At 31.5% G+C, this 16,362-nt stretch overlaps 1 protein-coding gene across 1 annotated transcript in view; it reads right to left on the bottom strand.

Moving 5' to 3' along the window:
* Positions 1-16,313, bottom strand: part of Smp_156580 (tyrosine kinase) — a gene marked incomplete at both ends in the record, with an annotated part of 19,285 nt that extends 2,972 nt beyond the window's left edge. Inside the window, 4 exons of the mRNA XM_018793364.1 lie at positions 9,016-9,109; positions 11,583-11,879; positions 13,047-13,156; positions 16,041-16,313. Of these exons, the coding sequence (XP_018647146.1) occupies positions 9,016-9,109; positions 11,583-11,879; positions 13,047-13,156; positions 16,041-16,313 (774 nt within the window). The remainder of the gene's footprint in view (positions 1-9,015; positions 9,110-11,582; positions 11,880-13,046; positions 13,157-16,040) is intronic.
* Between the last annotated feature and the right edge of the window lie 49 nt (positions 16,314-16,362).

Raw genomic sequence — 16,362 nt, forward strand, 5'->3', positions numbered from 1 at the left:
TTAACTTTAACTAGACGACTACTGTAATGTTGGGTACATTAAATAGGTTTTTTATCACCTTATATGAAATCAAATCAGTGATTTGCATGTAACGCCTTTCTCATGAAATATGAAGTGCTATAAGTTTGGACCCAAACATTGTCGTAAGTTTGCATGTTTAAAGATGCCCATAACAGTACAAAACGGTTATCCAGTTTATCCTACTTTACAGCTGTAAGCGTTCTATGAAGTTCATAATTTATAGATGCACCATAAAAAATCAGTAGCTCAGAAATCGATTTATTCTAAAGTATTTTCATAGTTGAAATGATGAGTCATTTGAAGCTAGACCACTATGGAAAACCTGTAGGCACTGGGCGGCCGTTTCACCCTATTGTGGGACTCCTCAACAGTGCGCATCCACTATCCCACCTCGCGAGATTCGAGCCCAGGATCTACCAGTCTCGCGCCAGAGCACTTAACCGATAGACCACTGAGTCGGCATCCAACGGTGTTAATGTCTAACTTCAACCAATCCACGATTTTGAGCAACCGTTCACCGATTGTCTTCAGTGAGTTGATATCTCTACAACAGACTTGAGAGAACTCCGCTAGAACTTAAGGAAATATCTCTTGATGTCAGTCACTAGGGAGCATATGATTATAGATCGAAATCGTGGATTGGTTGAAGTTAGACATTAACACCATCGGATGACGGCTCAGTGGTCTATCGGTTAAGTGCTCTGGGGTGAGACTGGTAGATCCTGGGTCCGAATCTCGCGAGTGCGGGATCATGGATGCGCACTTCTGAGGAGTCCCATAATATAACGAAACGGCCTTCCAGGTTTTCCATGGTGGTCCAGCTTCAATTGACTCATTATTTCAACTATGAAAATACTAAATTCTCCACAAAACCCCTTCTGATTTATTCTCAAGTATGAATATGATTAGTTCAGGTCATGATCATCAATGACATAAAACTACTTTTAAAAACATAAATCCACGCAGCTAAGCTCTCTATTACTCATGATATCTCAAAAAATGAAGTGTTTTATTTTCGGAAACAAAGTTCTTATATCAGTTTATTTTACAGAAATAGACATTTTATTACTTTGTAGGTATGATTTTTTATTAAAGTTATCAAATTAAGTTATAGAGCTTATAATTACAGTCTTGCTGTTATGTCAATTATTTTTAGCTTCAGCAATTATCAGAATAAGGTTAAAGACTATCATTAAATATAATAGAAGTAATTAAACCCAAATTTGTTATAATAAGTCTAAACTTATCATATATTGAAGTATCATCTATTTTATTAATGATAGCCTATGTGTGGCTTGATTTATTATCAGTAATTTTATTATTTTTTTAAAAAATGTTATAATCGAAATTGTGATTGAAATGAGTAAATTTAAAAAACAAACCATAATGTTGACTTATTCACTAAAATAATTCTGGAACATTCTTGTACTCCCTTCTATGTTAATTCAAAACGTTTTGTATCTTTCTGTTTTTGAAATGTTTTACACTGCTCTGTGAAAAAAACCGAATATTCATTATATGTGCAAAATTATATTTGAAATAATCTCAGCGATTAAAATTTAAATAATTCCAACGTTTCGTCCAGTTAACTTGTGTGGATTTCTTCAGGGTCCTAAAATTCAGACGAGTCAGCAGGACGAAAAGTTGAAATGATCTAAATTTCAATCGCTGAGATTATTTCAAATATACTTTTTACATGTAATGACTTCTTTATACTCGGCGCCCAATTTTTGTCAAGCTATTCGTTCTAATCTTGACGAATATTCGTATTATTTACTTATTATATGTACAAACTATAGATTTCAATTATTGATAAATAAGTGATTTAAATTTAGGATGGTAATTTGAATATTACTTGGTAGATTAATTATAGTTAAAGTTAACTGTCCAGTTACTGATGAATCAGGAGATAAAAATTGATAACAACTGCTTGTAAAGATTGGCAGTAAATTTCCTTACAGCTAATTATATAGTTGAAACTGTGGATATCATTTTTTTAAGCAGTCATTATATTTGTTTATTATCTATCCAATAAATGTAATATAATTTATGGAGATTTACAAAGTATCCAGATAGTATCTTTATTATTATTTTTATTTTTATAGGCTTTTTTTATCTTCGTACGATCGTTTGATGTTCATACAAGTCAAAATGATGAGTTTTCAAACATATTATTTTTATATATAGTTGAAATCATGAGTCGATTGAAGCTAGACCACCATGGAAAAGCTGGAAGCACTGGACGGCCGTTTCGTCCCACTATGGGACTCCTCAACAGTGCGCATCCACGATCCCGCCTCACGAGATTCGAACACAGGACCTATCAGTCTCGGGCCAGAGCACTTAACCGATAGACTATATGAATTAAGAACACTACATACTTAAGATTTTTAGAAGTAAGGCAAACATATATAAACGAGTAGTTTATAAAAATACACATAAATATATACATACTTCTAGTGACTAAATTGAAATCTTTTCGACCAGTATGTAAACGAAAGCCTATCTTCAATCATTTATTTATTTCAGTAATCACATTATTTTATATCAAGACAGTTAAAAAATGCTTTGGCAGCACATAAATGAACAGTACGATGAAACGTTAACTGTTAAACTCCTGGACAATGCATCGGAATAGGAAGATCTTTCGTCTATGAATAACATAACTATTTTTCCAGATCAAAATATTATAGTTATAAGCAACATACATCGATGGTAGTATAAAACAGTACAAGCGGATAATGTAAATCGCAAGCTAACTTATTTATTGGCTTACATAGAAAAAAAACTTTAATGAACTATATCATGTTGTTATGATAGAAACGGCCGGATTGAATATCTGGGCTAGCTGCTCCTACCATTTGTATATTGCAACAAGTTATCTTTTTGCTTGTTTGTCTTGACACATTATTATGCCTATTAGTATCATAACCTATACAGGTGCATTTGTGGAATGTTTACGATATTTCACTGTACAAGTTACAAAAGAGCTTAATCAGAGACATCGCGGTTGCTGGCAATATACATCGAAAAGAATATACATTATTCAGATGTCGAGTTCTGAATTACTAACATCTAACTGGTGACTACTCAATATTTATCGCAAGGATTGATCAAGAATTAAGAAAAAAAACCTGCAGAAATAATTTGTGCTGAGAATTCTATAATGTACCAGAAATATGATATTGAATACAGCCACTAATAATAACTACATTTGAAAACAAATGAAAACGAGTTAATACTTAGTATTTGGTACACACCATTCTTTACTGTTTCAGTTCACTAAACGAAATTAATATATGAAACGGAGTTTATACGTAAAAAGCTACACTTTATACTTATAACGTTCAATTTAAGTAGATTTTTAGGATTTCAGTGTTATTTGTAACAAATTTGTAAAGTATAAGTCCCTAATTGTATTTTTCAATCCCCTTCCTGTCTATTTAAACATTAGAAGATTGGTAATAATAGTTTACTAAAAAATTATATCCACATAAGATAGGCATACGTTTGGTAAATCAACCCTATACTAGACAATAAGCTAGTCGAACTTTGTTTATCAGCGTTCATGAGGAAGTACTGCAATAACCAGCATCGTCTGTGTACTTTTGATAGTTACGAAAATCTTCAATCAATATGCTGATACATCTACTAAGTTACAACCTTAAGCGACTGTTTATTATCCTCTGATTATAATCTATTCAGAAAAATATATATCAAATACATACGCCATATATATTTTCATTATTAATATGTTATTGTCAAACTTGTTTTCATTTTCAAAACAAAAGGAAAGAAAGCGTAATTTATTAATAAATAATAATCTGTTATCTCTAAAACTAACCTATAATTACCAACCTATGTTACGCTTGCCAAGACCCTTTCATTAAACCAATCGTATCGAATAATTTCCATAATGTCTACTAGTCTAAATGATTTGATATAACGTTTGCTACATTTAGTATTTGTGGTTGAAGGAAATCAGTAGGAAAGCTTAGATCTAGGTTTCGTACATGTAAGCACTTTACACCAAGATGTATATCCAAATCAAAGGGCGTTAGTTCACTCTATGGTATGTGACTTGTCACCCGGTAACATAGTTCAGACTTTACGACTAAATTATTTATTTAGAGGATGACTTTCTGTAGGACTAAGGTGTATATATTGCTTTATGACATTTACCTCTAATCATCTAACGTCAATACAAACAATGTTTTATTTTGGATGACCGTTAACGATACTACTTGTCTGTTAAGATCAAGAACTAATGAACGATAGTTATAACCTTCAACCTGACTATTAAACTGCCACTACTTTGTGCACTTAATCAACATCACTAAACATTAAAAAGCTTACTTCCAGCCAAATGGAATGCGAACTAATTATATTTAGCTTCAAAGAATAATCTTATTTTTCACACTGCAGGTGATCACGCGAACTTAGATTGTTACAAAAAGAAAAATGCAGTCATTTTAACTGATGAATGTGTGTCAATCAAAATTGTGTCGAATATTTCCAAGTTCATTTACTGTTCTCTGGTGAAAACTACCAAATTATTTGAGAACTTAAAAAAACTCATTTTATAGAACATTCATTCTTACGAAAATGATTGAATTGATAAATCTTAAAATACCATCTAGCTGTCAGTAGAAATAAAAGTACTTTGTTTACTGTCGCCAAAAATGAATAGCATAATAGTATCTGAATCGGGAATTTCATTATCGTGACCATCAGCAATTACCTTCATTACATGCAACGAAATATTTTCCTAAATATCATTTATGATTTTGACTACCTGAAGAAAATTATCTGCTGCCACACATCATACAAACTGCAATTAATAAACATTGTTAATTCACCAAATTTCTCAGAAATAAGTATGATTTCGTGTCAAACGAGAACTCAGTATGTGTAGATGTATAAATCTACTGATGAAATGAATAAAGAAACCATAATGTGTTTTATTTGGTTACTTGTGTCATTAAATTTTAATTCAAATGGTAACATGACTATAAAATCCTGCAATGAGATGATTTACATAATTTCCAGTGAAATGTTCTAGCGCACATTTCTTGCTTTCGTGAGCAGTCTACCTATTTTGACATCACTATTCTATCTCGAATGCCTTTTCTTAACATGCTTTATATCAATTTTGTGTAATGCAAGTGGGATATTACAACATTCTTTTGATGATAACGGTAAAGTTATTTGGTGATCAGATGGAACTGCATACATTTATTCGGCATTCTCGAAGTTTAATAGATAAACAGACATCTTCCTAGCATTAGGAAGGTTAAGCTTTCATCCATGCATAGATTAGTTTAACCACCAAGACCAGGGTTTGTTATACCTCAAAAATCAGTTAAGCTATCAATAAGTTCGACCACTTCAGTGTTATTCGTAAGACTAAGCATTATATTATATCCACTTGGAAATAAAGTCATATGTTTGTATGGAGAAAGTTACATTCCGAACATTCTTGCATTATTACTTACTACAGTATTAGAAATCATAATTCATTATTAAAGCAAATGACAATGAGAATTATCGGTTAAGTGCTCTGGTGCGGGACTGGTAAGTCCTGGGTTCGAATCTCGAGAGGCGGGATCGTGGATACGCACTGCCGAGGAGTCCCATAATAGGACGAAACGGCTGTCCAGGTTTTCCATGGTGGTCTAGCTTCAATTGACTCATGATCTCAACTCCACAAATGACAATTATTGTTTCTTTTAGCTCCTATGCTCAGAAACAGTATATGATGTATTAATCGTCAAAATATTCCTTGCTTTATTTTAATCCTAACAATTTACTTTATATATCCTTCTCTCTATATTTCTCTACCATTCTACATGTCCTAATTACAAACAATGGTGATAATGAAATGAATGATTAAAGCTTTTTGTGTGTGTGTGTGTGGAAGTAAACAGATTGTGTCTATATGATAAATTGCATTGTATAATTTCTTTTAACATTTTTTTTCTAAAAAGAAGTTTAATTACAGAGCTAATAATAACCATGAGAAAATTACAAAAAAAAGGAATTTCAGAAGGAAATTAGTTCATCTATGGAAATTAAGGAACATTGGTAGAATTTTGAAAAAAGGAAGGTAAATGACCACTGGAAATATTCAATTTGCTTCTATTGAAAATGACGTCATCATCTCATTTTGTTTATAAGCGTCTAGATAATTGAAATTCTCGATTATTATTATTATTTCTTTTCCCAATAAATTTACTTGTTTTCGGTATCTTTCTTGTCTGTTTTAAAATGTCATATGCATCATTTGTTATCCGTTATTTAGTTAATTTAATCTCATTTCAGGGTAATTTGCTTCGTGAATTGTTTTTATTTTGTCTTGGAATTTCAACTTGATGTAATAACTGTACATCTAGGTGGAATGAATTTTTATTTCAAATATTAAAATCAATTCTAGATCATTTAGGTGGAGTTTCGTTCTCTGATCTGGATGGTTTGGTCGAGGAGGTTTTATTGTTTTTCTGAACAATATCATCATTTTTTATAGACAATTGTAGGACCAAGAATCAAATCAGTGGGAGATACAATCAAAATATAGAAACAGATAATGAGAGGTTAAAGGTCGACAATAATTAATCAAGATCGAGGTCTACAGAACAAGCTGTGAGTCACATGTGGAGAAATTCGAACACTTCATTTCTACCTGAAGTTTGTGGTGATGATATTGTTCGGAAGAATAATAAAAGTCACTCGACCATACCATCCAGCTCAGAGAACAAAACTCCGAATAAATCGGCCACCTGAGCTACAAAACTCCTCCACCATCTGAACTCCAGATCAATTATTGTAGATATTGCCTGTAGCGTACTATGAACATTTTTGTCCGAACTCAGAAATGAATAAGTTTAATATTTTGTTTTGAAAATTTATTAAAAAATAATAATTAACAAAGCCATGAAATTGTAATGTTCCACAGTGTCCTATTCATAAACCGTTAATGTGTAAATGAATGAAAATAAATTGTATAAACTTAGATATAACATGGTAGTAAGTTTGTAGATCTACATATACTTATTATCACTTTTTTATGTTATCTTCTTCTTCACACATTTATAAACAACCAATGCATTAGATTCGGTTTTTAAGTAACGTACATATTACACAAAAAGAGAGTGAATACAACATTGACTTGTTCATGTTATCAGTACAGAGTTATGGAGATTGTTGAGTTTTGATTAAGTTCAGGAATCAATGAGTGTTAGTCCACCGTTGAAAACCGGGGAGCACTCGATGGCCATTTCGTCATAGTATGGGACTCCTCAGCGGTGTGGATCCACGATCCTGCACGAAGGACTCGAAATCAGGACCTTCGGTCTCGCATATGAACGCCTAACTTTGAACCACTGAGCCGGCACTCAACAGTGTTAATATCTAACTTCAGCCAATCCACGATATTGCGCAACCATCTTCCATTGTCTTCGATGGATAACTGTCTCATATTCGACACAGATTGGTTCCCATTGGTCACGGTTTCTTACTAGAACTCCAAGATTTTCCTCTCGAAGGTAGTATATGTTAACTGTATACATTGTCGACAGATAAATAAATTCACAACAAGGAGTTTAAAATTGAGTGTTTGAGTAGCAAACAACATACATATGTCTTACCTGTAGTATTTATATAACCGAGTAATGATACATGAAATAAATACGATAATAGCATTCGTCTTGTTCATATAAAAAGCTACCTTGAGCATAATAAATTGAGTTTTAACTTTTAAAGTTACATTTATCTTCAAGTCTCATTACCAAAAAGGATTACCTGCATAAAGTCACTAATAAACTTATCCATAGTTATTTACATACGGTTTTAAGAACAAAACTCCATTAAATTTCAAAAGTCTACTATCAGCTTAATATCACTATTCAAATGGCTGTTCTATTGTGTCTATCATAAAATAAGATTTAGTCCGAATTTTTTTTAAAGATCATAGTGACTCTGTTTTTCAGGGTAAATCTATTCTTCTTGTTATCTATTTATAGTTCAATCAACAATTGTCTACTCTTTATGTTCAAGTAGATTAATATTAACTAGTACAAACGTTAAAGTAATCAATTTCTTTTATATCATATGATCTACTGTAGTTAAAGTGTTTTAAGCGCAACTGCTTATATTTAGAGCCATCTATGTTAGTCGTCCAAATTCAATTTTTTTTAGGAAAACAGATGTAATTTAGACAGTACTTAGATAATCACACTACTAATAAAACTATCATGAAAATAAACTTAATCATCATTTGTAATAAATGGGAAACCCTAAGGATACTTTTTTTCATTTTATTACTATTTTGAGTACTTCTTATCAAACAACACTTTAAGCTGGATACAAATTGTTATATCATAGTGAAGTCATAAGTACAGGTAACTTCCGGGACCTATTAATGGACTATTATTTTATATATATATTCCTATTGCATAACTATTCGGTAACTAAATTATGTATATCTATATTTCTCTTATCATAAGCTTCATTTTGACTTATCAACTATTATTATACGATTTACCGTTCCCAAATTATGTTCAGTTTATTAATTACCGTCTCCCACGTTCACAACCACATTTGGCTTGATCTTGTACAAATATTATTTTCTATTTTATGGTATGATGTGGTCTGTCTGTCTGGTATATAAACCAAGCATGTTTGAAATAAATGATTCGCATAACAGAAGCTGTAATTGGTGTTCTGAACTCAACTGGAAGGGCTAGGCAGACAAAGGACCAATCAGGACGCTGCTAGGCTGCTAATACCGGTCGAACGTCATTGATTTGGTACAGTGCTAAGATTGGATAAGTCGTATTTCGATTGGTGGATAATTCATGTGGTAGTAAACCGAACACAAATAAACTATATTTTTACGTACATATATATTAGAACACAAAGTATAACATAAATTACAATGATCTCTTATTTATTAAAATATTATCTAAGTTTTTATTTCAATTAAATATAATTTGTTACTGTAACTTGAAATGCTTTTAATTTGGTAATAAGTTGACGGATTGTTGGTCGAGCAGAAGGATTTGTTTTCCAGCATGCAAATATAATTTTCCATCTGTTTAATAAAAATAAAAGTAAATAGACGTTCTCTAAGTGAATAGTATGATATAAAGGTTAAAATATTGAGAAATAAAATTGAATATATCCAATAAAACTCATTCGTATTTGGAGTGAAAATTTAAGAGAATTTTAGTGCTGATTTCACTTGAATACAATATTGAAAAATATTACTTACTAAGGGCCATCCTACTTTGATTACGGCTCTGATTATTACTTACTTACTTATGCCTGTTACCCCTCGTGGAGGAGCATTCTCCATTCAACACTGTCATGGGCAATCCTTTCCAGTTCTTTCCAGTTAACATTCACCCTTTTCATACGTCCTTCTATTTCCCGGCGTAATGTGTTCTTTGGTCTTCCTCTTTTCTGCTACCCTTCCGGATTCCAAGTTAGTGCTTGCCTCGTGATGCAGTTTGGTGATTTCCTTAATGTATGTCCTATCTACTTCCAACGTATTTTCCTAATTTCTTGTTCAGCTGGAAGATGGTTTGTTCTCTCCCATAAAACGCTGTTGCTGATGGTATCCGGTCGATGAATGCTGAGTATTTTGCGTAGACAACCGTTTATAAATACCTTTACTTTCTTGATGATGGTTTTAGTATTTCTCCATGTTTCAGCTCCGTACAGCAGGATTATTTTGACATTCGTATTGAAGATTCTCACTTTGAAATTGGTTGACAGTTGTTTTGAGTTCCATATGTTCTTGAATTGTATAAATGCGGTCCTTGATTCGTCAATCCTCACCTTTATATCTGCATCAGATTCTCCTCGTTCATCAATGATGCTTCCCAGGTACGTAAATGTTTCCACATCTTCCACAGTTTCGCCATCAAGTATGACTGGGTTGGTGTTCTCTGTGTTGTATTTGAGAATCTTGCTTTTTCTCTGATTATTACCCTCTTATAAAATGAAAAGTTGTGTTCTATATTGTTTATATTATATTTTTTGACAGTATTATCGGTGATTAACTTTTCAAATATTTGTAATAAAGTTTCTTTTTTAATAAACAAAAAGTTAAACAATCAAAAATACTTGAAATTAACCAGTTTACAAAAGTTTAACAATAAGTATAGTTAAAACTTCAAGAAAGTACCATTTACTATATTTGAAAGGATAGATTTAAGCAAAAAGAATATGTACCTTTTAATAACAATACATATAATGATAGAAAGTTTTAGATATGAATGTAAAAAATCTAGATGAAAATAATGACATTTAGAGAGGGTAAAAAAATTTATGACAGAGCAGATGGATACCACTAATCATTAAATTAAATCTCATCATCTAGAGAACTACGTCTCACAAACACAAGACTTAATGTCATTTTTATTCAGATTTTACTTCTTTCAACGGAAAAGTTTACTAAGAAAACAACACAATAACTATACATTACAAAATGAACTGGAAAAGTATATTATATTTATCTATTTATGAAAGTCTTTAAATTGAAACCTTAGTATACTTGGCTTAACCTGAATAACTACTGGAACGTAAATATTGATAAACTATATTTGGTCAAGAAAATAACATATGTTATCTATGTACCGGTTTTCGGAATCTTTTATAAGCAATTTTCAACTAATTGATTAACTTTTAAGATATTCATTACACTAACAGCTGTGCCAGTTTCCTAAGAAGCAAGATATCTCATGAGTGTAAGATGAACGATTTTGCTTAGTATAGAAAATATTAAAGTATCATAGTTTAGTTCATTTTATGTACAAAATAGTAAATAGCTATATAGTTGAAACATAAAATTTCATTTTAGTTTGCTTCAATTTCGTTTCACAATGTATAATAATCTAATTTAATATTTTTAAATAAAGAATGGTCTTATATATGAACTATCATTATTGCCTTGGCAACTAAAAATATTTCAGTGAAGAATATATATTTTATTCTGTGAAATAATTTGTCTATACCGAATATAATTTTATGATCAATAATAAAAAAATAACCGTTTTGAAGCAAACTTCAACTGTGATCTTATAATTATTATATGAATATCCTTTTTATGTATACAGAAATAATGTCATTTGGCTATTGGGTAAGCGGTGAATTAATCATTGGAATGTGATTACATAATTATGTAATCTTACATTTAGTTATTATCAGATTTATGAACGGAATTCAATCAGTCAAAAGTGACGATGGTCAATATATATTAATATGTTTTTAAAAATGTAATGCCTTTTGTATACTGTAAAGTGCTAACTGTCGATGTATACTACATATTGTTTGCTTTTCAAACATATTGTTTATAACATTCATAATATATATTGTCTCAAATACTGAAGAGTATTAAGCACATTTTCTTAAGTGTTACTGTAACTTCCCGCAATCCTTAGCTTGAAATAGGTCAAACTCAAGCATCTTGAAAATATTCTTACAATTGCTAAATGGGAAATAACAACAACACGAACTAAGTTATTATCAATAAAATTTGAACAAACAAAGGTAGAACTCACAAGTCATCTGGACAGTTATGAGGTTTTTTCAGTCTGTATCCGGTTCGTAGTACCGCTGTCATTTCAAATGCATCTATACTGGCATAAGGTTGTTGACCTCTGGTAACAAGCTCCCATAATGTTATTCCAACAGACCAAACATCTGTTGCCATAGTATATTTTCTTTCGATCAACGCTTCCAATGCTAGCCACTTCACTGGGCGATTTGTATTGTCACCTAAGCAATGGTAATCTTCAGGAAATAGATCTCTACTGAGTGCCGAGTCACTTAAAGCTACACGTGTTCTACATTTTAATCTTATAAAAGAAAAGATTGTAAACATCGGGAACGGAATTAGCTGGAGAAAAAGAAGTCTGAATAGTTTTAACTTAAACGAAATATTATCTTCCGCCCTTGTTACTGACTGCTTTCAGTAAAATTATCAAATCAATCATGTTTTTTTTTAATTTTTATCCCTAAAAAGATTTATTTTTATGAATATCCTGAAATTCAATATCTATCAGCATAAATTTCAAATCTTGTAAATCCGCCTTTTGAATAAATCATCGAATATATAATTTAATCTAATAATTGTAAATTAGCCTGAAACATCAGTTGAAATTTCATGACAACTCTAAGTATCTATGTAATTTGACATAAAAAGGTTGAACTATTTCAAAATCTTTATGTTTTTTACATCTAAACAATGTAATACTTATCACCTTAACAACTTCTGTTCACTGGTAGGATTTTAAATGCATACTATAAAAAAATAATCGGTGGCAATCACATTGGTTCTGAGCCAAAATTTTTAGTCCTACTGTTTGCTTGTCTGTTACGTGTTTCAACGTAGTACAATATATTCATCTTATACCCTGAAGTTTGGTTCAAATACGCGATTCAGTTATGTAGTGATAGCTAATTTTATATAGATTTATTATTAATGCTGAGTGAACTGCTCCGAATGATTTACAGGATGACCGCTTAACTATTTAAATCAGCACCATACATCCATTTATTAATATGTTAAACGAATAAAAGTAATCTGGATAAAACTCCTAACTTAGACTTTGTTACAGCTGACACATCTGAGTGTGTCTGAAAACCTGTGTATAAAAATATTCTCCTGATTTCAACAGGTAACTCTTTGCAGTGTAATCACTGACGTTACAGTTAAGTGACTTGGGTTATCAACCACCTCCTGTGATAATAAAGTGTTTGCCATCAACCAAGAACTCCCACAAAATGTCGATTACAAAACAGGTAGCTCGGTCGTAGCGCTACAGACTATGAAAATGAGTGACACGGAGTTCAGTCATCGGAGAAACATTACTTAGTTCAACAGTGCAAGTTAGCATTCCAAGGGATCTTTAGCTGGTATGAAACTTATGTTCAAAACTTCTTGATAATTGTCAACAAAAACTACTTTTTACCGAAGCCATTTCAAAGACTCGTGAATTCAGTAAGAAAATTAAAATACTTACAAACAATTTCGTGTTGCAATATCTTCATGAATCACGTTTATACTGTGCAAATAATCTGCTGCACTAAGAATTTGTAAAGCCATACTGATAAGCTGAGCTGCAGTAAGTATCTGAGAGTATTATACAAATAAGTATTTAAGACATTATTATAATATATACTATCAAATTATAAATAATAACCATTCCTAGTTACTGATAAATAAAATGCACTTTGTTAGTTTTTTTTGGTGATTCAATCTTCAATCCATTTTTTCTCGAAAAGTAGATAATCAGAAAGTATGGTGTTTACTAAACAATGATAATAATATATAGTTGAGATCGTGAGTCAAGCTAGACAACCATGGAAAACCTAAAGGCACTGAACAACCGTTTCGTTCTATTGTGGGACTCCTCAGCAGTGCGCATCCACGATCCCATCACGCGAGATTCGAACCCAGGACCCATCATTCTCGTGCGCGAGCGCTTAACCACTAGACCCCTGAGCCGGCATCCAACGGTGTTAATGTCTAACTTCAACCAATCCCACAATAGAACGAAACGGCCGTCCAGTGTTTCCAGGTTTTCCATGGTGATCTAGCTTCAATTGGCTCACGATCTCAACTATATAAAATTACTGGAATCTCCACAAAACCCCCTTCTGATAATGATTATAATAACTATTATATTTGCAGTAAAAATTGAATTTCTAAGGGTAAATCTTTCTTTTTTTTAAACACAGTAGAAAACACTTTTGCTGATATATAAATGTTAAATCGGTATCTCGTCAAGTGAAACTACGCAAAATTAGGAAATAAAGTCCACTATTCCTGTTACCTTCTGAAATAATTCATCAACTTAGTTTGAGAATATCTTTTGTTTCAGTTTAACTCCTCATTTATTTTGCCTGTATTATATAACCGTGTAACATTTTTTTATTTAAACAACTGACATAAACAAACTTTGTTTAACTGGAAAGGATCATAAGCGAGAATTTATTCAAAATAGTATGAATTGGTCGTATTTAATTAGGGTTGTTGTCAGTTTCTTGCAACCTGTAGTGTTTTAAAAACAAGCGTTTTCTTACGTGGATTGAAAATATTTATATAAATAAACTCAATTTAAAGTTGTTGTGAGCATATCTCAGTACACCATATTTTAAACACCTAGGGTATACGAAAGGACATTCTGGAACACTGATAGTGATTAAAGATTAAAGGTCTAGAAGCAGTTAGTCACGTAAACGGCATTGATAAATAAGAATAAAATGATTAATAACCCAACTAATTGGAAATAACATTATTAAACTAGAATAGAACCGAAAAACTGAAGCAACGAATTAATCACATAAGAAAAAACCAAAAACTTATTGGTGATGCAATGAAACAATGTTCATGTTTCTGGAGCAAACAAGGAATGATATCACTCTCTTTTTAAACAAATAAATCATATTTCTAATGTCTGATAGAAATAGTTTTAGCAAACTAATCGTTTTGAGACACTTCAATGCATAAACCTGAGTTATTTTAAATAATTCCCTATGATTTTAAAACACTACAGATTATCAGCAACAAACTAAAACCTAGCTAAACAAAACGAATCTATGTTACCCTGCTAAAATCATTGTTCTTGCTTTATGCAACTAACTGGAATATAAAGAAGTAACATTTAGGTCAAATGTAGTTCAACGTTTTGTTGTCCTCAATAATTCGATCTAGTTTTTTTTTTGTTTTAAAAAAGTAAGGTTTACATTGATTCTTATGATAAACAAAGTTGACTTCAGAGTTAAATACTAATTACTCATTTTCTAAAATCCCTAATTTTATTCACGATGATACTACCTCATGCTGTTTGAAGAATCATGTTCGACAGTGCCATTCATATAAACTTTATTGAAATAGAATCTCCGAAAAAATTATTTTCAACGCATTAATATTGTGGTGTGGGTTACTTGTATCCACACGAATAGTATATGGTGATGGTTAGGCATAGAATGTATTTTGTCAGAAGATCGATAAGGAAAGAAAAGGAATGAAGCGCAATCGGTATGAAAATGCATGAACAATGAAATCGGAGAAGATAAACTGATATTTGCAGAAGGAACAGTCAAGATTCAGACAATTGAATGTAATTTTGCAAATTAACTGTTTACTGTATGGTTATCAGATTTCAGTGAGATAGTTTGTGGTTTGTACTTAAATATACTTGGTTGTCCTCAACCGTGTTTTTGTTCACTACAATACCATATGATATGACATGAAATATATATATATTAAAAATTAGATTTTCATTAACCAACAGGTTTCATCATTTTTGATTAAGAACATTGTAAAACTTCATTTAAGTTAAAACTCAGAGTTTACACCCTGTATGGTCTATTGCTTATCATAATGATGATACATTTAAGGTTAAGATTGAACTTGTTTTACATGAGCTACCTGTTTTGTTTAGATAAACTGTTGATGTTCACTTGGAACGAATATAATAAAAGCTTCTTTAAAATACTCATCCTTTTGAATTACGGAGATGTTTGTTGTAATTATCAAAACAAATTTTCAAGTATCATCTACTTACATGCAAATGTATAAAAGAAATACGTCCACATGTTGAATTCATGAGTCTATTTAAGCAAGAATAGCATGAAAAACCTGGAAGCACCGGACGGCCGTTTCGTCCTAGTATTGAACCCCTCAATAGTGTTCATCCGCTATCCCACACACGGGACTCAAACTCAGGACCTTCAGTCTAGCTTGAATTGACTTATGAATTCAGTTATTAAACTTCTATATGTTTTTTGTTATTGGTCTAGACATAATTTACTTGTGACAAGTACTTTGTACAGTTATACTCAATAATTATAAAGTATATACCTAAAAGCATGGTATGCTAATGGAAAATCTAATTTATAGTGAGAAATTTGTTTCTCTTTTACACTCAATACTTAAAAATATTTTACTTAATTAGACTGGTTAGTAAATTTGTTCAGTTTCGCATTAAAAATGACAAATGACTACTTACCGTATTTGGTCTCGTGTTTCCATCCTGCATTCCATTTGATCGCCTTTGCAGGAACAATTTTAAATTTCCATATTTGGCGTTCGAATAAATAAGAATTGGTTGACTGATTATTTGTTGATTAGACAGGGAACTTACACAAACGGACGTACTTGAAGCTGCAATGATGGACGCTATATGTGAATGTTTTGCCCCAACAAATTTACATGCATCATTTTTGAAAAGTCTTACTTGTTCTGCTGTGGCTTTTTCTGTTTGATTATTGTTAGACACCATGAGAGAAAATAAATTAAATACAGATTACTAATAAAGCAAATAAGATATT

This window comes from Schistosoma mansoni, assembly GCF_000237925.1.
Source record: "Schistosoma mansoni, WGS project CABG00000000 data, supercontig 0203, strain Puerto Rico, whole genome shotgun sequence".
In the NCBI taxonomy this organism is placed as follows: domain Eukaryota; kingdom Metazoa; phylum Platyhelminthes; class Trematoda; order Strigeidida; family Schistosomatidae; genus Schistosoma; species Schistosoma mansoni.